Source organism: Brienomyrus brachyistius, chromosome 21, assembly GCF_023856365.1.
Source record: "Brienomyrus brachyistius isolate T26 chromosome 21, BBRACH_0.4, whole genome shotgun sequence".
Classification (NCBI taxonomy): Eukaryota; Metazoa; Chordata; class Actinopteri; order Osteoglossiformes; family Mormyridae; genus Brienomyrus; species Brienomyrus brachyistius.
The window spans coordinates 5677488-5699878 of NC_064553.1; the positions used below are offsets into that span (position 1 = coordinate 5677488).

The 22391-nt window shown below is 45.2% G+C and overlaps 1 protein-coding gene across 5 annotated transcripts in view; it reads right to left on the bottom strand.

The window, feature by feature from the left end:
• Positions 1-22391, bottom strand: part of LOC125716937 (netrin-G1) — a 74800-nt gene that overhangs the window by 44358 nt on the left and 8051 nt on the right. For all 5 annotated transcript variants that reach the window (XM_048989799.1, XM_048989802.1, XM_048989800.1 and 2 more), the window contains exon 2: positions 18188-18756. In XM_048989799.1, the coding sequence (XP_048845756.1) occupies positions 18188-18433 (246 nt within the window). In that variant the 5' untranslated portion in view covers positions 18434-18756. The remainder of the gene's footprint in view (positions 1-18187; positions 18757-22391) is intronic.

A 22391-nucleotide genomic window follows, 5' to 3' on the forward strand; every position in this document is an offset into this window, starting at 1 on the left:
CCCTGAGCTCATATGTGGATCCTATGCCGATTCTATTAAATTACCAATGATTGGTTAAATTTATTCTATCTTTATTGGGAGGGCAGATGATGCTTTGGCACTGCCCACACCCTGTCCACCCATAGCCACGCCTCCTAGCCACATATGGCCACGCCGCTAGACACTTATAGCCACGCCCCCTAGCCACATACGGCCACGCCGCTAAACACTTATAGCCGCGCCCCTGGTCACACACAATCACACCTGTCTAACAGCATGTTTTTCACTATGGGAGGAAGTACGGGGAAAACACAATGCTATGGGTGGGAACTGAACCCAGAACACAGTGTCACATTACCATCACCATGCAAAACACTAAGAAGCTCTGCCATATTTCATGCTGTACAGTGCTGTTCCCCCCACCAACATTAACATTTCAGGTGAATGAGCTGAACGAGCAGGTCCGCATTTCAGCAAATTCAAATTACATTTCTATCAAACAGTTCACGCACTATGTCGGCAGAATGCAAATTCTGCATTTAATGTTTCCGTTAAACCAGATTTTCTTTTTACTTGAATTAAATTGTCCTAGGGTTGTTAAGGAATAAACTTTTATCCTGCAAAAGAGAATGCTAAATTTACGAGTAATATTAGTAATACGTTTTTGCTGAAAGGCTGTATTGACCGTAATACAAATTGAATGACACACCTGGGAATCTGGCCAGCGACCTGATCTACATCTGAACATTAATTAAGGGGGGAAGGAAAGAGAAAACTTTTTAAATTAACAATTAACTGACTCCATTATTTATCATACGCATGTCTGTCCAGTTGGGGCAGATTTAGCACCGTTTAATTATCTCGGGGGGGCTCTGACTGACAGACGCGCCATCGGAAATCAATCAAGGCCTCCGCAATTTGAGTTTTAGTTTATTGTTGTTTGTTGGCGCACCGAGGCGTCTTGAGCTGCAAATTCCAAGATGTTTTAATTAATCCAACTTCCAAAAGTAACAGCAATAAATCAGTTAAAATATGCCCAAACAAACAGATAAATAAGATTCGAGCGAAGCAACAGGAAAATAATCACTAATTTTAGAGTCGTAGTCAACCATTGCAAGTGAAAATTGAAACGTCCCCCTTCTCCGAAAATGCGAAGTGTACCCCGGCCAGCGTACCACTGCATCCCTGACAGGGGTCCACCGCGCCGGTTCCGCGGGGGATTGAAGCCGGAGTCTGGCATGTAAGTGACAGGCAGATCAGGGCGAAGAAAGCCGCCCCCGTCCCACCCCCACTCTGGGAGACTCTCCGAGCGAGGGCACAGACTCGCCTTACGCGCTTATCTCGGAGAAAAAGAAGAATGAAAAATAATAATAAAAAAGCAAACCTTCAATCTCCATGCGCGTCGCTCAAGGGCATTTTGACACAGGGCTGGGACTCATGGCATTGTTGCATCTCTTTTCTTCCCATGAGGCAGGAAAAAAACCTATTTCGCAGTCGAAGAAACGCTCCGTTTCTCTCTCTGTATAAATTTAATCCGAGTAGGAAAAATAGCGTACGGTAGGGCTCATAAAGATGATTTAATGGACACCGTTAAGCGGAGCAGTTCGTCGTTTATAGCCCGTAAAAAGTAAACCGGATTTATAGCCAAACATGTATGTTGCACAAAAACGGCTAATAAATTGAGGATATTTTCCCACCAGAGACCTTAAACATTGCATTTGGTAATCCTAGTGTAATCCAAGAGCACTCGCGACGTTCCCCACGAACCCATCTTAAAAATCTTAATCGGTGACAAGGAACTTTTTAATCTGCTCGACTCCACTCCACAAAAATAAAAGATAACTGAAGTGGCCCGACTTGGACGACCCGGTGAGATTTGCGTAATTAAGCGACTGTAAATCTTAAAAACTTTAAACACCAGAAAAAAAACCTTTGATTTGCCGGTAGGGCGCCCGGTTCTCCGAAGGCACTTTGGAGACAAATTAGCACAGGAGAGCCGGTCGTGTTAAATGTGAGCAAGTCTGTCACGAAGCTTTTATCCAGGTTTTTTTTTTTTAATGTCTTTATACTGTTTTTAATTGCACAATTCCCCCCTATGTGTGCCTATATATACATACGGTAACATTTTCGTCTGATTCCACGATAACTTATAGTGTAATCACAATAACACAGTATTTCAGGAGTTTGGCGAGAATCTGATCTTAAGAATGTCACCACTCGCACAATACCCTTTAAAAATCAATTAGATGAATTCCTGCCGCGGCATATGAATATCCGAGGATTACAAAAGAATGCATATAAGTTACGAAGAGTTAAACACTGAAATTCCGTATGCAGAAATTTAAGTATAAAGAAAGAACCAGTGATAGGGAATGAAGAAGTCAATCAGTCCGGTATTTAACCAAGCAGTGATGTCTAGACATGTAAATACACAGATCTATGTAGGATAAAACCAGACTCGGGACATTTTTAAATGATAATGAGTCACTCATCAAAATCCATTTAGCCCCCTACAGGCCTGCACTGAACTTGAACTTGTCTTTGTGGGCAAAGGCCACATGGGCAAAGCACCAGTCAGCCCAACATCCAATTAAGCAGAACTCCTTTTAATCCAGTGAAAAACTGGACAGGGTGGCAGGGGGGCGGAAGGGGGCCGTCCACAACCCACACACATCATTGGAGGCACTGGGATCCTGCCGTATGCTGAAAACGATGCTCGGCTGATTTAAAAAACGTTGACCGCTGATTCACCCAATAGTCACGCATAAAGGTCGGCCATCTTGTGAGCCCAGGGACGAGAGGATCTCCGAAATCGAGCAGCACGTCGCTGGAGGGTGGCCCTCGCGCTGACGGGGCGCCGAGGTCTCCGTCTGATTGCTCTGTGGCCGAAATGTTTGCGTCTGCAGACACTCTGGGGATATTAACCTTGCGGAGGGCTCTGTCTAGTCATTTTACCTGCTTGCAGTGTGACGCTTCAAGTAAACAGTCTCTGTAGCAGGGTCAGATATTTGACTGTGTTTTGCTGTAATTTTTATGCAGACAGTCTATGGTGGATAAGCAGTATGGATGGATGGAGCGATTTTAGTGAAACTGCTCATAAAAAATAGAATCATTGAAGGAAAACATTCATAAAAACAATGCGAACAACAGGCTATTACAACACAAGGACACACCAAGAGGCTGCTTAGATCCACATCTCCCTGTCATCACATGTTGCACTTCCCCGGGGAATCGATTTCCTCCCATCCTTGTCTGTTTCACCCTGTTCTGACTACCCACACTTCCGTTTCTGCTCTTTGGTTTATTGTCAAATGATTCTCCCTCCCTTTCCTTCCGCTTTTATCTTTCTTCAGTCCATTTCGTCACAATTTTTCATTAATCCAGCAGGTGGAACTTGTTCTGTTTATTTCTTTGTCCCTTTGGTTACGTATTTATTTTTTTCTGTGGTTCATCACTGACGGCTGGATAGAGATCGATGAGCCCAGACAGAGGGGACACAGAACGGTGGATTTCATGTCGTCCCCCCCACTTGACAACGGCACACCTGTCGTTCCTGCCCATCCCCCACTCCCCACGTTAACCACCACCCCCCACCCCTCCAACACCAAACCCTCCACAGTGCTCTAGATGAGCACAGCGGTCTACAATAAAAAACCTACAGACATGCAAAGGGTGGGGGGGGAGGTGCATTGGAGGGGGGTGACATTCAAACTCCCTGACAGGGTTGTGATGCAGCACCCAGACCCCAGTGGCACCCCACCCCCTTCCACACCCACCATGCCAGGAACTCACACTTGATTGCTTTGACGTATGGGAACAAGCCGCAATATTCTCTAGCCCCCGGTAGTGGGGGGGGGGGCGAATAAACAGAATGACTATGGTGACTAAGCAGTAGGCGATGTTGTGAGCTGTGAGACATGTTTATGTAATTATGCAGGCTGGGATTTCATATATGCCATTCACATAAAGAGCAGAGATGTGCAGATATGTCATAAAAACACATCAAATTTACAGTCTGTGATGCATGTTATTCATAATGTACTCCAGCAACGAAATGGATATATAGATTGTACCAGAAAAAAAAAATACATAGATCTGCATATATAAAATTCTGACGTCTGAAATCGCGTGTGTGTGTGTATGTATACACATGGGCGTTGGTGGAGCATCGATATCTTGGCATATTCAGGGGGCCCAGCACTTGACAGAGGGGGGGGGGGCCTTTGAAAGCATAAAATTAAATGCAAAATTGGGTGGGGGGTGACATTTTATCAGGGTATATACAGTACATACTCTCGTTACACCCCTGTGTGTGTGTGTGTGTGTGTGTGTGTGTGTGTATATATATATATATATATATATATATATATATATATATATATATATATATAATATATACTGAGAATAGTAAACTACTGTATGGGAACCTGCCTTGCATTCGCCTGACAGAATGTGGCTGCTTTGCAATAATACACTAAATGACTCTCTGCCCACAGCAACAGATGGGCTTCTGTTCCAGGTCAAGAAAAATTAATAAAATACACGTCATATGGAGCCAGAAGTTTTGCAGGCCTCTCCTTCCTCAGCCTTCGCACGGAGCGCGTGCAGTGATCCCACCTCGGTGAGCATTTAGGAGCCGATTCGGGGCTCTTTACCCTCCGTAGTTCCGCCCAGAAGCTGTTCCTTCTTCCGCTTTAGCGTCTGCTACGGTGCGCACTTGACACACAGCAAAAAGGGGGGGGGGGGGGTGACCTCATTGCTCCATATCGACTCTGTCTGAATGGAATGTCAATGGTGTTCTGGAGATCAATTATTCATCTTTAGCTCGGGACAGTGTAAGACCATCAGAACCATTAACGGTGTGAGGTATCATTTAGGCTACAGGCTTCGTGTGTTTGGCAGACAGAGATGTACATTCTGCACATTTATCCATGAATTAGCTGGCCAAGACTTAATAATAAAATCTGTATAGTATTACTGAAGAGAAAAGGAGCCTCTATTTCCACAATTTTTGGGGGTTGCTTTGGCCCAGCCAAGCTGACTCCGAGATCAGTGCTGCCTAAGTTGACTAAGGCTTTGGAGATGGGCTGCAAGCAGGATGGTTGTTTGTGGACGGGGAGTGCTGACGCTCGCTACTTCCCAGCAGACTCTGCGGCTCCCAGACAGAAGCCGGCCTTGGCAGAGTCATGGGCCGGGATTGCCAAGCTGGTGGCGCTTGGTTTATTTATTTATTTTTTCGATGGAAACGTGAATGCGGGCAGCGGAGCCGCTTGTAATTAGAGGAGCGGTCTAACGATGCCATGTTTAATGGGTATGCCGCTGTTTAACACGTAATCAGACGGCTGAAATCGGAATACTTGACTTCAATTTGCTTGTACCTTCTGAGGCTATGAGAAACTGGCTTCCACAGGAAAACAACTGTGATTATCTTATAATCTTGTTTTTATATTAAATTTAACGGCCCTTTGTAGCACTGCCACACACGACGTCATTCATATAGTGGATTCTCAGTATAATTATCGGCTTAGGCTAAGAGTCATCAGTTTTCGAAAAAAAAAAAAAACCTGAAACAAATCCGTGCAATCATCCTCCTAAAAGAGAAAGTGTTAAAACGTTAAGCCTGCAATTGTGCCGAGTTAAAGGCACAATATAAACTAACTACGGTGTTATTTAGTTGACGGCATAATAATACATAACAAAGCAGTTTGCTGAGAGCAAGCAAAAAGCCTTCTTTTAAATCTAAATCCAATTACCATTAGGGACTGATAGGGGATATAAAAGTACTCGCTGAATGTTTTATGTACAGCTTAATTAGTTTCATTATGTGCGACTGGAAACATCACCCACGGTAAATCGTAGCTCGTAATCTTTTCCCCGGTTACGCAAATGAATGCGAAGAATGCCCAAGACCCACGCGTTATTTAGGCTAGGCAGAGGGCAAAGAGAACCTTAATAACGGACCAAATGTAACGAGAAATACTGTCTCTTAATTAGCACGAGTACGTTGTTTATTGTAAGTCCAGGCAGGTGATATATGTGCAACCCGAGCGCTGTTTAAAACAGGGAGCAAATGTGCAAAAAACAATGATCAAAATTGGGGGGGGGGGAGTCCGTCCGTCCGTCCATCCATCCATCCATCTACCACAAAACCGATTAACGGGTACAGGGTCATGGTGGACCCTGGAGCCTGTGCCAGAAAACACAGGACACGAGACAGGGGAACACCCTTGAAGGGATTCCAGTTTAATCAGCATTACAAATCAGAAATATATTTTTAAACTTGGCCAGACAGCAGCATATTTTTTGGCAGGCTTATATTTTTATGTAGGCTAGCTGATGGACGTCTTGGACAGTCAATACAAGGAAAGTTCACGACAAACTCACACGTAAATAACAGGAAGCTCTGAGGTAGTAAGGAAATGCTTTTCATTTCGTGGTGACCGAGATTATCACGCTGCACCACCGCAGAGCTGGTAAAATGCATACTAAAAAACACATTAGCGAATCTAATCCGAAGCAGTCCCACTGAGATCTGGCCTAGGGACAGCTGGATCGCCAGCGCCGGGCTACCGAAGCACTGCAAAATAAGGCAACAGGCCATCTGATCGTCGGCAACGCCGCGCCGATCCTGCGCTTGTTTATCCTCCTAGAAAGTAGGAAAACTGCGAAGATCTAACCAGATCTACTCATCTGTCCAGATATTACTGTATTTAAAGTCTGGTTTACATTAGGGACACGTTCCCCGAACAGCCAGAGACACCCGGGGGTATTCGGTAGGACAACGCGCACCCGACGCGCAGTCAGACTGCATCTGCGATAACTGTGCGGACGTGCGTGCGTCGTTTCCTACCCCCTCCAACCCGCATAGAAAGCCAAGCACGCTGTGCTGAGTGTATCGGGTGGGGTGCGGGGGGATCTACGTAAACTGATAATACACATAATAAAAAGTGTTGCTCAGGTATTTAGGAATTCTCAGATACGTGCAATAAAACATTTGCTATTCCGCGTTGTATAAATGCCCGTTTGGGACAATTCTAAGGGTGCTAAATAAACGCACAATAAAACGCTATGAATATTTTATAAGCAAACACGCATCCAGACAGATTGGGGATTAAACGGGAAGTTATAACCGTTCTGTTTTTTTTTTTTTCCTCGAGACTGTCACGTTTAGTTATGAACTACAAGGATGCATTTTTCTTTCTTTTTTTTGTTTCCCGATGCTCGACTCCCTCAAACAGTGGCAGTCCCTGTCCTCGTTATAAAGCTTCTGTGTTGATACTCGAGGGGAATCTGAAAGGACAACTTGCAGCTGCGTCGCGGGCACGGGGGATAAAATGCATCTAGGTGTTTTTGGCTCTCGGTGTCCCGTTCCTTCACTAAAGACGAGGCTTTAATCACGCAGGTCACGCCTGACCTCCTCCTGCACCCCCCCCCCTCCCCCTCGCCCAGGTGCATGATGGGTAGACCTGAGACCCCCGAACTCGCCAGATGCACTGTCACTGAGATACTTAGCTGCTCCGGTCTCGTTGGCGTCTGTCAGTGGCCCCTGTCTGCTCAGAAACAGGCTGCAGAGAGAGGCTGTGACCCGTACTGGTGCCCTGTCACCTCTCGGTGCCCCCTTTGACGGAACGGGGAGTCCAGGCTCTCCGGGATGTCGAGGATGTGCTTTTGGTAACGTACCAGCAATATAGCGAACCAGAAAATGCATGCCTAGGGTTTCAGCAATGCATAAAGTTTGCTGTACAAAATACATTTCATATATCTATCTTTATACGTACATATACCCAGGAGCTACTCATAAGGATACCAAATACGCCAAATCTCACCTTATCTTACAGCGAAATTTGCTGTCACGCTCTGTCCACGCTCTAAAACCACTATCCACATGTATATATTACAACAGATACGACATCATGACAGATGTAACTATCCACAGCACAATTTATTGGCTAGTAGACGTTAGCTGTTATGCTGGGGCTTCTGGGAATTCTAATGGCGATTAACAGAGTCGCTCTGCAGCTGCCACTCAGACCCACAACTTGTTTATTTAAAGGATTCAGAATTAAAGATTCAGCATCTGCCTACCGTTAAATTACGACGCAGCAGGTCACTGTCTAGGGGCGGGGCCTACGTTAGCATTGCCGTGCTTGCTGCCATGATGATGTGAGATGATGCTGCTTCCGTAATTAAATACTGGGAGGGGAGTAAGAGTGCTGGAGATGCAATGCTGCAACCTTCACGTAAGGCTCTGTCAGAAGACACCCTTAATCTCCAAGATCGGCTATTACTACATGATACCCTATCATCATAGAAAGTTTGATGTAGAAGAAGCGACAAGCATGACAAGGACTGTCCTAGAGATGTTCTCTCTGTTAAAAATCATAAAATGACACCATTGAATTCTGATGTATCCTACATGGATAGGCATCCTGAGCAGGGTGAATGGATGGATGGATGGACGAATAGATATAAATAGATTGCGTAGCAAGGCAGTTGCCATGGAATTAATACTGGGGGGGGGGGGGGGGGGACCAAGGCTGTACTTGTAATATATATTGGGAGGGAACATTGTGAGCATGTGTCCCCCCAATATGCATTATAACTATGGCAGATAGATTGATTGTTTGATTGATTCCGATTGGCTTAAATTAAAATCAATGTGCACCAGTCGGCTTCCTACAAAATGTTTGCCAGCACTAAATCCCAGCAGCACCAACAAGTGTCCCGGATCTGGGGGTGCCCCTCCCTCAGTCAGACCCATGCACTCATCCTGCCTCCAGTTCGGTTGAAACCACTGAAGATCATCACACTGCATCGTATCACTGAATCACCGCTTATTTCATTATGGATTCATGCCCCAACTTGCAGGCTCTTTATTATGCTTTTTGTCCAGAAGCAGCAGTTAGAACCTTGCTAGCAGGATTGTATTTAACAATTTGATACCTAGACTATGTAATGTAAAATGAGAAGACACATGGGCTAGGTGAAATAAAAAAAAAAGAGAGGATGAAAGGAGAAAATTGTAGGCACAGTACGGACTACACAAAACAGGACGCTGCTGCACTCAGAAACGACAATAAGCACGATTTTATTCCGGGCATGTTTGCGGGATTACGAGCTTCCCTGCATGAAATCCGCTCCCCTTTTATGAATATAATATACGTTATTCATATCGCTCTCTAGGCAGTCGCTTGGAAACGTTTGGTCCCCATCTTTTATTCCGAAAAGCACGTCCCTGGCCTTTGACCTCGTATACTACGACAGAAATAGTTTGGAAACAGCGCAATGTGCTAGGGAATATAGCCCGGTCACACGGGCCATGTTAAACCCCATATGGGCGAGGAAGGAGGGGCTGACCGGGTGGGTGTAGCGATCGATAACGCGGACCTTTTTCTTCGTATTTGAGCCCAGCCTGTCAACCCCCTTGAAGACCCGCTGTTGTGACGTTTTCCCGAAAGCGTCAAAGGCTAGAGCGACACCGGCTGGGGAAGCGCTGCTGTCTGCTGACTCCCGGCAGAAAAGAGAGGAGGAACGCGATCTAAGGTATCGGTCTTACCATCCCCGATAGGTGAAACAGGAAATCCAAGTGTGTGGGACACTGCCATTCCTGCACGCCTTGCAGACGTGATCCGAACCCAATACCTTACTGTGGCAGCATGATCCTCAAACAAAAACTAAGGAATGAATAAATAAGACATTAATCGGTAATTTATATTACAATTTGTTTCGTCACCAGTTGGGAAAAATGTAATTTTGGTTAACCTATAATACGAGATAATGGACCTGTGTATTTAAAAAGGAAAACGAAATCCCTAAAATCGTGGTCAAAGAAAACGTCAGATATAACGTCACTCATTCCTAGCAACAATACAGCACAATTCTTTAAAACTACTCAGAATTGCAAACTTCTATTAACGTTTTTTTCCCCTTCATAATTTACGACCAAGATAATTCTGCTGTAATGCTTGTCAATATTATGGCAATTTCTAGAGAGGCTTAGGCGGCGCGCTTATCTGTTTCCCGAATAAGCTCCCCTAGTACCACATGGTGCCTTTGCTCTCGGCTTTAGCTTTCATCCATTCTCCGGGAGCAGAGCAAAGTTCAAAAGAATTACAATAATCTACAGACTTATAGCTCACAGACAGCAGCATTAAGAGGCGTTTGTACTCCGGCTCCTTGGCAGTTTTGCAACGGAGTCTTCAGATTTGGAGAGCGGGTCTATTCTGTTATAATGCTGGCTCTAAAGAAATGAACTCCACTCCAAACGTCTCAAGATTAACAGCTGAGAGCTGGAAAGACTTCCCGTGTCACTAGGGCCATCTCCGTATTGCCGTCACCCGCTAACAAGGTAATTCTGTCCAGCAGGGTATCATTCATCATTCTCACGAATTACAGTATACAGATGTTTACCCGAGGAGCGATTGAAATCAGACAAGTACCAGTCAAGTGCCTCCGGATCGGTGATGACAAAATGGTAGGTAAATGATCTCAAAATAAGCACCGAAACGGGAGATGACAAGACCCTCCATCTTCTTGATTGCCGTTTCTTAAAATCTGATTTCCGTGTCATGCGGAATAACCTATGTTGATGATGAATTATAGAAATAAAATCATATTTTCGACGGTGGGCTGTTTGTGACGATTCGACGGCGTATATATAACCTCATTTTAAAATTATGTCTCTTTAAAGAAATAACTTCATTTACATCCTCAAAGCTATGGAAATGATCGAGTTAAAGCAAATAATAACCTCATCTGTCTTGACGTTAATACGCGGCGGGGCTGTTCAGTAATTTAAAAAATTCTCTATCCAAGCCAGTAAGAGTCGAACTAGAAGCTAACGGGAAATTCCCGTACAGGACTATGGTTGGCATTATTACACCAAAGCCAAGTCAAATTAAACACTCATTGAGAGTAAGTAAGAGCCAGCTGAATAATGAAAGGCGCGGACTCTGCTTTAATATAGGAAACCCTCGGTTTATTTGACCAAAATATAGTAATTTGTACAACAGTAATGGAAAGCTCAGTATTTTATAACATTTTTGTTATGGATTAATGTTTATCGTGTATTTCTTATATTGTTTTACTGACTTTTCCCACTGACTTAAATATGCCATTGAAAGATGTATGCATTTAATCAGCCAGGTTCTCTTTTTGTAATCATTACTTAGTACCTAAGATGCTAAAAATGTGTCCTTAGGGTACGAATGACTGAAAACTCGACTTTAATCTACAAAAACATTTTTATTCCTCAACCCGGCTCCAGGTGTACAGATTCTGACATCACTTCCTGCCAGGCCGGCCACAAGACCAGGATGAACCTGGCTTCCAGCGCTTTAACAAATTCCAGCATCCTCAGAGGGCATCTAAGCTTACGACTAAAAGTCTAAAAACCGGTCTCAAGGAAGGAAGTCAAGTAATCAATGGCTGAAAATCAGACGTGCCGCACCGACACCTTCAATCCCGACACGTCGGATCTTGTCGCGTTTTGGTGGATTCCGTAACCCCGCCCCTTTTCCAGACCCCACCGTCTGCTCTGTGGGCGATCTCCGCAACGGCTAACGAGCAAACCAGCCCTGCAATCACGATAGCTCTCCTTTATTAGACTAGCCAAGAAGAAACTAAAATTCTGAAAGCCCCAGTGTTGCATAGATTGCGACAGAGCTCCAGTAGGGGGTCAAAGCGTGATCGCTGCAAGGGAGGATGTACCCATTTGGGTGATGAATCCTCCCCTTACCCCCACCCTGCCCAAGAATAACCTAGCAACCATCCCACTGATTTTTCCACAGGAGCACAGTTTTTGCAAGAGGGGGCACCGATACGCTCGCTTCCCCGGTTCCTCCCAAGCCTGACTGCGGCTCCTGTAGCCCACTTATCCTGTCCCGGGAGGCACCTCCCGGCCCGTGCTGTCCTACGTTATCTCGCTCGGCTCTTCTGCTGATGCTGGCAACGGGTGTCAACGAGCTAGAATCTCCCCTTAAAGAGCACAGACTTCCTACTTTAAAATGCCTCGCCTTATAATGGAATTGTATAAACACACAGGTTTGTTTTATTTTTCTGATGGTCTAGCTTTGCTCTGCATTATTGAACTGACAGGAGCGTATATGTCTATCTATCTATCCGTCTGGCTGTAATCAAAACGTGTGATGTGAAAGTTCAAGTGTTTTGCATAACTTTAGCTAAATGATTTGTCATCAGGAAGATGGTATTTTACATCGTTTTACACAGAAGGCCCGGTCCAACCAACCCGGAACCAGCCCGCTCCGTTGCACAGAGATTGCAACACGCAGTTTCAGAGACTGTTAAGCTGTGTCAGAAATGATTATAACACTGTTACGGGGGGGACGACGACGACATGGTTCCACACCAGTGTCTCCTGAGAATCGGCAGCGTTTCTGTTCCGTACTCCGTCCCAAACAATGCTTGGCCCTTGCTGACAGCCCAAAACCAGAGGGTCTAGGAAGCGAACGCAACTGGGCTTTTCGTCCTAATGAGCAAAAATGCGACGAGAGTCACGCTAATTTGTCATCGAGTTAATTACACAGAAGGCTTAAGGGAAAAAAACAGAGCTGCCCATTAAATGGGGAATGCGAGGTAACTCCAGCGAACGCTAATTAAAATATTATTAAAATTGCAATGATATTGCGCGCACGTATCTCTGCAACAGCTTCATATGCATACAAAATCCAAAAGGCTACATCACTGCAATAAATAAATGAAATTAATGGTGAATTTTTAGTTCTGTAGTTCTAGGACATGTTCGGGGGGGGGGGGGTTGGGGGGGGGGGGGGGGGTTGTCTCGATTTTTATTGCCTGCTCCACCTTCCTAATTAACGTGCTCTAAAAAGAAAATGAACCACAAAAAATGCATATTATGCAACGAGTGTATAATCTTAACATTATTTAAGGCTAAAACTAAATGTTGTTTTTTGGCGCCGGTCTACATGCTTTCGGACCGCCTCTCTTAGCGCCACAGCTAAAAATAATGAGAAGGTTAATTCCCTGTTGCAGAAAACCTGTTCTAGTCATTTTATTCTGGGCTGTTTTTGTGTTTTCAGGACATCGCATCTACACCTTTATGGGAGCGGCAGAAGTGAGCCGCATGGTCAATGGAGGGTTATGAAAAAAACATGGCGAATTTTTAAGTTAATAAATGGAGGTGCTGTGGTTTTTGAATGGGCTTTTTGCTTTTTTTGGTAGCGTTCTCTCTATTCTATCTGGAAAAAGAGGAAGCAAAGACGGAAAACTGGGAGGAGAGAAATATGAAAGGACGGTTGCATAATCTCGGAGTATTCATCTGTGTTGACTGAAACACAAGGTATTGGAAGACACTTTGCTTTGGCGATCCCCAACGGGTATGAATACACATCTTTCTCTCAGACTCTCTATTCCACCACCCTTCTTGGTTGGGGAAGCAGACATGAATGACACAGCATCTTACAGAAGCTAAAACAGGGATTGTCTTTAAGCTCCCGAACCCGCAAACTCCCCAGTCGACTCCACACTACGCTACGTGCACAGTTTTCCAACTGTACTTTTTTAAAAGTTGCCGAGTGACCATGAACATACAGAATTATTCATATGCACGGGGCTGCGGTTGCGTTGGACTTCTCCCTTTTCAAGTCTGACTATAATGGCCAGAAATGTTATTAAATCACAACCAATCAATGAGTGTGTGGATGAATTGTACTTCTATGCATGATAATCGGGAGAGTGCCAAGGGAACAGTCCACATGATTCCTGACAAAAACCACCCAGACATCTGTTCATCTCGCCTTCATATTAACTAATAATTTTATTTGTCCTGTTATGTCCGTCTGTCCATCCACCCATCCATCCACCCATCCATCCATCCATCCATCCATCCATCCATCCATCCTTCCATCCATACATCCATCTGTCTTCCTGCCACTCATCCAGCCCTACATTACAAGGGTCCCTCGACCCCAGGCACAGTGCACGGGGCAGGACAGACCCTGGCATGGGCTGTTATGTTTAAAAAACTTAAATAATTTCTAAATAACCTTATGTGAAATTCTGAAAACATCTCATATTAAAGACAGAGTTATTGTCTTGATAAAAGTAAATTTTACCTCAGATTCATTCTTGTCATGGAAACATAAATTTTGAATAATCAAATGGCAGTGTATTATTTAGTATATTTAATTATTAATAATAAAAATTAACATAATAATCTGAATGACCGTACAGCGCACAGGCTTTGCTATGAGCACCTTATCTCCACATACCTGGAAGATTAGATCTCATTCTCATCTGAGCTGTCAATACAAACACTCAGTGTACGAATGCCATTGTTCACAGGAAGTCCAGGGAATTGTCCGTGTTTGATCTCCTGTTCTGATAGCATCGGTATTGATTCAAAGTTGCCAAGGTACTGCACGGGTCAGATGAAGCGCAGCGTCGTGTTTTTGAGATGCTCGCCAGTGGAAGTTAGACGGTACGCATGATGTGCGGGTATCTTCTGCTTTTGCATCACGGGTTTGACCTGGGTGCAGAGAACCTCCGGCCAAGAGGTGTTGGACTCTAGGAACCATATTGTCCTTTTAGGAGTTATTCCTACTGAATTTCCTGCACCATCACAGCCTTCCTGCATTTTCTCGATCTTCTGCAGTTCTTGTGATGGATGATCGAGAGGTACAATAGCTTATAACAAGAGAAGTGGGCACCTACTTCCTGCCACCATGTACCATGTGATCACAGTCTTCTTTGTTATTGGTCACCCTAGGATACCTGCCTTGAACATTCTGGTGGGAACACAGCAGATCAGCATGAGTTTGCAGTGGTTATAATGTAGAGAATGTGTGGTAAGAGGTCGTTAATTGTTGCCAGAAGTGTAAATATTGGATGGATGGTGATCTCAAGCTCCAAACCCTCATTAGTTAAAAATCACTTCCTGTCAAAGGGTCACTGGTTGTCAGTGAAGGTGTTCACTGGTATGCACACTGGTGACTGCTTTTTGGGTGTTTTTGTTGGCTTGGACTCTTCGGTTCTCCTGGACATAATCACTGTCATTTTACCGCGAGTGCCAACAGAACAACTGCCCCAATGTAGCCACTGGAACATAGGTTAAGCACTATTGCAATATTGCCACTATCTGTAAACGCAGATAGTTCTGAATAAACCGTTTTTCGCTTGTTTTAAAATGTAAACACGCTTTATCACAGCCAGACGGACTGAGGTCTGGAACTGGGAAAAAATTCGAGACCTATTTGAACAGCCGTGTTTGAACTGGATCTATGAAAAGCAATATTTTTCATTCAGTCGGTGGAACAGGTTGTTTCAGAAGGTAGGAGCTACTTCCGGAGACCAAATTCTCAGTAGCCCGATAAGCAGATTTTGTTGTTAAGTGGCTCCTTCATGAAAAACAGAACCCTTAAACCACTTGCCAACTCATGCTAGATTGCAATATTTCCGCTGAATAGCGGGCCTCGCTTGGGAAGCCTATGGCGGTGGGCTCCTTCTGCCAGAGCGTGCTTGGTCATGAGGTCCATGTGCAAGCCTCGTGCCCGTTGAACCCTCCTTAAAATACCAGGCCCCACGGTGGGCCGTAATTGCCAGTTCCTCCGACTCCGTGCCCTATAATTACTCAGGCAACTGCGGCAGATGACAAATTGGGGGGAGAATCTAATATCGCAGAGGTCGCGGCGCTGGCGTTAACGTTTCTGGGGCTCACGCCACTGGGGCCGGCGCTGGGGGGGTGGACTGCCTGCCAAAGGTTGATTGCAAACAGAGGTTGTGCATTTTTAATTTAATTCTCAAGCAAAAGCTACCAAGCGTGAATGCAGCTCATATTTATGCAACTAGACCTTTAAATTCCAGATAAGCTGACCTGATACAATATACACACAATAACAGGCCTACTGTAGTAATACATCACTAAGGCAGCGGTCACACTGCCAGTCACATCGTTCAATTCCGATTTTTTGCTCAGATCGGATTTGTCTATCTTGACGGTTCACATACATAACTACAAGTGACCTGTATCTGACTGCAATTTGAACGCATCGGTCCTCCGCAACGTCACGCATGTGCACATTGATACGTTTTTACACGGGTCAACTGCGTCACCAACAACAAAAAACGTCATATCTGTGGGACGACTCATGGCATTAAAAATGGAGGCGTTAGTAGCTCACGCATGGATGACAAACATAAGCAGGTCGAAAAGGAGAAAAAAAGGCAGGTGGCTGTTTCTGTTATCACAGTCATTGCTGGAACTGCTGCACCAAGAGATGTGTGGGTACGAGCCTCCCGGCGCAGGCTGATGATGTCAGCGCATGCGTATAAGCAAAAAGCCACATGAATTCCGATCTGAGCGTTCACATTCAGGTCGCATGGCCGCGAATCGGATACGTATCCGATTTAGTACCACATATGAAAGTGACACAAATCCGATTTGAAAAGATCAGATTTGCGTGTCCACACAGCCCTGAAAAGATCACATCTGTGTCACATTAAGGCAAAAAATCCGATTTGAGTCAGTTCAGTATGGCAGTGTGAATGTAGCCTAATAACTTTACATTATAATAAATAAATGCCACAAAAAAGGGAAGATAAAGGAATATTACGTGGCTTTTTTGTTCAAATTCATGCAGGCTATTTTATCTTGTGTGCCACTATTTGGTAAAAGTTCAAAATGCTGTTATAGGAATTATAGGAATGAAAGATAGATTCTTTCAAACAAAAAATGTGTTAGTGAGAAACTCCCCAATGGAGGCCACTCATTGGTTGCCCAAAAACCAATCACGGGAATGAGACGGAGACCCAGCACTAAATGCCATTCCTGAATCCACTAGTTGCAGTGGTCATATTCTAAACAACAAAATAACATTTCAATTTGCTTCAGAAAATGTGCTGTTCATGCACTGACAGCCCCAGCAGTAAAACAGTATGTAAATACAAATTACTGCATAATAACAAGCTCGGAACACTGACTATAAAAATGGCTTTTGCTACGGTTTACAAGAAAGCCTGCATATATTATCTCCCTGGCAGCCAATCAGAGTCTGCATTGAGCAGAACAACCTGTTGCCCATGGCGGATACGCTAAGCAGCTGCATTTGGTCCTGTTAGGGCGACTGTGGTATAACACATGACACCCATTTCGTACCCAACTTGGCGGAGACGGAAATCGGTTTTCCCCCTTAATAAATGGGGGGGGGGGGGGGGGCTCTGCACTGCTGAACGGAAAAGATGGAACATGACACCCTCCAGGATTCACACAGTAGGTCTGCTTCCGGAAACGCCCGTTATTCCCTCCTCAGCCGGAGGATTTTATCAGACAGCGATGGCATTTTCAAAGTGCTTTTGAGATTAGAATAAATTACCCGTTGAGTAAAGCATATCAATCCTTAACAAACTCTATGGTATCCCTTTCAGCTCCAAAGCGCTCAGATTACTGGGAGCCCTGTCACTGATGGTAGCTTCATCTCAGTTTATAGTGTCCTGACAGCTACTAACCAGCTGAAATTTGCAACTATTTCTTTTTCAACCTCTCATCCAAAAGATTTCTTGAACATTTTAAAGCACCTTCAGTGGGAGAGAACCTTCCTCAGAACAGTCGTGGAAGAGAGAAAAACTCATCTTCACTGTTGCTTAATAACGTGAAAACGGGTGATTATTATAATAATTATTATTATTATTTAATTTACACGGTCTCAGTACAATGGTGACTTCTCGCCGTAGTGCATGCTTGACATCAAAGCTCTTTGAAAAACACCACATAACAGCGTTACATGCTTATTATGGGATGTTGCCTGCAAATTACCACAAATGTGGTACCCTAGGAGGTGGTGCTGATGGATCTCCACGTGTGCCCTTCCAGGAAAATCTATACTTAATAAGGACTCAGAATTAATCAGCACCACATTTTTACTTTTTTTTTCCCGGGGAAAAGCAGAGGCCTTTAAAGAAAAACAATATTCTATTCAGAGTGGAATATCAACACAGAAAATGAGTCCAGCGGGTGGTAAAATGTTTGTATACTTAACAAATAAAAAATCATGGGCGAGTCGTACGGTTTTACGGACAGCGGGAGTCAAACAGGCACTTGGCATGCGTCAGTAGAGGTGACTCAGTGTGTGCATGTGTGTGTGTGTGTGTGCTACCGCTGAACAGACGTGGCTCAGGGTTGGATGGAGCCCGACGGCGTGTGACCAGAAGGGGGCGCCGAAGCACCAAAACTCACCAGCGCGCAGTACGTCTCGGGCGGGTCTCCGCACGTGATGTTGGGTGGGTCGACAGTCACCTTGACGTACTTGGTCATGTCGGTGGCCTCCGGCTGGCATGCCATGTAATCCCAGCTCAGGCCGTCTTCCGTGTAGACCTGCGACTTGCACACGTCGTAGTGGCCCCACGCTGATGGGTAGTGCTGCATGGCGTGACCCACGCCCGCCCACACGGCCTGCAGGGCCAGCAGCACGGCTGCGCACATGGCAGCCGCCTTCCCGCGTTTCCTGTCCGGTGGCTCAGTGGGCGTGTCGTTGGGGGGGGGGGGGGGGGTCGCCAGTCAAGTGGACAGACACGAGCGGAGGAAGCGAATTTTATACAATCCAGCTGGTGTTGAGGGGAGATCCCTGCAGCCACGCCTGCATGCCAGCTTCCCAGTAAGGCTCCCAACAGCCCACCAGTAGGGGGCGAACTCCTACGGCAGCCGGAGGTGGGTCCTTGAGGGACTCCGAACGCGCTGTCGGTGAATAAACCGCGGCTTCAGGTTTGTTGGCGGTCGGTCATCGTTCTTCCGCCCCCGCCTGCCTTCTGCAACGAAAGGAAATGGAAGCGAAAAATAAATAAATAAGCAAACATCTTGCGCTGAGATCGTCTTCGACGGCGACGGAAAATTAGCAGGCGGCGAGATCGCGGAAGGTCTTTCGCTTGCGTGTCAGGGCGGTGTTCTGTGTACGTCTGGTCCCCATCAGGGGAAAAACTTACGCCACCCCCCACCCCCCCCCACCCCACACCCCTATTTGTTTCCTGAGCCATCAGAACGAAAGGAAAAAAGAATGACAGCTAGCTCCATCTTTTCATCACTGCAGCAGCGAACACAAGCTGAGCCATCCCACAGAATATGAATTTTTTAAATATCAAGGCTTGTTTTCTTTTCAAACATCCCAACAGACAGAGGGTCAGTCCAAATACACCATGGCAGTCTATTACATGTCAAGACAGACAAATAGCAGGTTCATGAATATTAAATAGGCAGTTTTGTCTATTCTTTTTTTCTCACCCCCTATTTAACTCCGAATTACAAATGTGACTTTGGTATATTTGCATATTAATCTCTGCACATTTGCATAACTTGTCTGTGTTTATTGAAAACAAAACACAATAATACAAAACATGTTCCTTTCTTGTATCATTAGCTGGAAGGCGAACAGACCTACAAGAAGCTTCAGATGTAAAAATGAAAGGGATGGGGGGGAACTATCAACATTTATAAAAACAGTCTAAATATATATATATATATGCACCCATCTTCCATAACCTCCAATCCGGTGCAGGGTCACCATAATCACAAAGCCTGGATGCTTGAACATAGAGGCACAGGGTGACCCTCGATGGGATGCCAGGCCTTTCTACAGCAAAATCGATGGGGCAACTTACAGACACCAATTCACCCTGCGGCATGTTTTGAGATTAAAGATGGAAACCACTGCAGGCACAGGAAGAAGGCGCACAAATCTATGCCCACAGAGCCAGGAATCGAACCCGCAGCCCTGGAGGCGTGAGGTCAGAACAGTACACACTGCGCCACTCTATTCTCCCAAACAGGCATATTTCACACTGGGTTCTGATACCGGAATCGTCCCAGAACGAGAGCGGTCATCTCCGCGACACGCCCGGCACCTTCCCGCGGTATCGCTTCCACGGCTACGTTCCAAGGGGCCTCGCACCGCTTCGCGGAGCCCTTGCGTCACCTCCCCAGCTGGCCCCCTTGCTGGGAAATTTCCGGCGCTCCACTTTTTGCCGGCGCGCGCCGTTCCGAGCGAATCCCGTGGCAGGATCTGTTTATTTTAAAGCCCCCGTTCCTTTCCGTCCCCCAAAGGCCGCGGATGTTTCTGCATGCCCTGCCGACCCCTCACTCTGCTCTGTCCTCTCTCCTTTCTGACCCACCCACCCGCTTCTAAGTGTGTCACCTGACCGGCCGTTCCGCAGGGGGACGCGTCGGGGGGAGATCGGTTCCAACAGGGGCCCACCCACCCACCCTGCTTAAGGTAAATAATGAACGCTGCGTTAGAATAATGGCCACAAAAGAGGTCAAGTGTTTTTTTTTCCTTTCTCACTTGTTACTACATACCTCCTTTTACCCACCGTGCTTATTTATAAACGCCTGAATGCTGCACGTGAAGTTAAGCCCTTATCCTGCGGCTACAACCGGAAGAAGCTCTCGGCTTCTCAGAAGACTTACGCTGCCTCCCCAGCCCAAACACGGGTATCCTATGTAATCCCAGCACACAATGCCAGCTGATCGACAGACCAGGAGTCTGTACGCCCTCCCCCCCACAACCGCAGCGCCCACCCCCTTCCCACTAACAAGCTGTAATGGAAGGAATACATATATTTCGTCGTCATTTATTTTTCTGCTGGGCTAATTTGCATAGATTCACATAATTTGACTGATCTGGAGCTAAATTCAGAAGAAGCCTGTTTTAGTTTAAGTTTAGTTTTAGTTTATTTCAATATGTGATTGGACAACAGAAGCCTACAGAAGGCCATCACAATGTAGGATAATGTATGTTTATTAGTAGGAATATTGGGGAAAATTCATGTAACTAATCTATAACAGAGATATCGCAGCTTTTAACGTTTTTTTTTTTTTTTTTAAAAAAAAGCTTAAAACCCTCATATTTTCCTTGTACATAATTATTCTAAAATGTGTTCCGTTTCTTGGACGGCCTCCATCCATCCATCCATATTCAAACCACTTCTGGTTATAAGTTTCACTGCCTTGGACAACATCGATCAGAATAATAATTATACAATCGACCCTTCCATGTTGGGGGGGTTAGGGGCCTGGGCTCCGCATAATCTGGAAAAACTGCATACATTTTTTTGGCCCCCTTAGCGAGCAAAGCAAAAAGATGCAAGAAACACGAAGCAGAAAGATCACTGCGAGATCACTGCGAGATATCATGAGAGAGGCTACCGTAAACCCGCTTGGCATTCTTCATATCGGCACTCCACATATTTTTTATGAATTTATGAGTTACTAAACTTCTCGCGTGTCGTCTGCTGGCCTTCGCATTACTCCCGAAACCTCCCATTTAACTTCTTATGCCGACCCTATAAAAAAAATCAAAACCGCGGTGGGGAAAGTCGTGATGCAGAAAGGTCAACGGTAATTTAAATATGTATCCATCCCAAAAACAGCACTCTTAAGCTTCGCCGAGCTGATGACACCGCTATTATTGTGGAAAATGGAGATTTTAAAATGAAAGTGAAAGAACTGGGTGAAAATTGGGACTAGAGCCCAATGTGAAGAAAATAAAGGTTAGGACCCGAACGCTGGCAAATAATATTAGCGTTGATGAGTGAGGTTGCAGGAGACTTTTGGTTCTTTGGAGAAATAATCAACAACAAAGGCTCGAGATGTCAGGAAGGATGCAGTGGACTGGCAGTGCTGTAGGGAAGGGTCTGGAAAGAAAGATCTTCATAAGTTCTGACCTAAACAGAAGAGCAATGTTCGGAACTCAGTATCTCCTGACTCTTACTGGCTGTGAGAGATGGACGGTGAAGAATCTTGACAGGAGTGGCACCAACGCCTGGAATTTAGTGCTGGCAAAGACTGTATACGGTACGGTGTAGAACGGTATGGACCACGAGGCCAACAAACAAGCGGATTCTTGGTTAAATCGATCAGACTGAAGCTGCCTGCTTTTTTGGTGGGGGAGATATTATGGGAGGCCCAGAACATGGAAAAGGACCGTAACGCTCTGAAAACTTCAACATAAAAGAGGAAGATGATCAGCAACAAGACAGATGGACCCAGTCATCACAGCAATAAATATTCCTTGGCAATGCCATCAAAATGAACAGAAGCCAGAAAGTTCTGGAGAAACGCTTTCTATGTGGTCACTATTACTCAACGAGGCAACAAATAATAATAGTTAAACCAGTAGATAAGATTTTAATCACAAGTTACCGAAGTTGTGTAGCACTTGGTGGCCTGTAAAGTTACTGCAGAGGTAAACGCCGCCCATATGGGATTGACTAACCTGGGTCTGCAGTGTAATTAATACCCTGTGGTTACCTACATCGTGCTGTAGCCTATTATCCCGTTAATTTGCAGACACCTTCTCTAATTCTCAAAAGCTGAGGGATGATATCTGTAGCTGGGGGGTAACAGCTCCAAGGTGGGAGGCACGGTGGATAAGCTTTCAACAAGTTAGAAT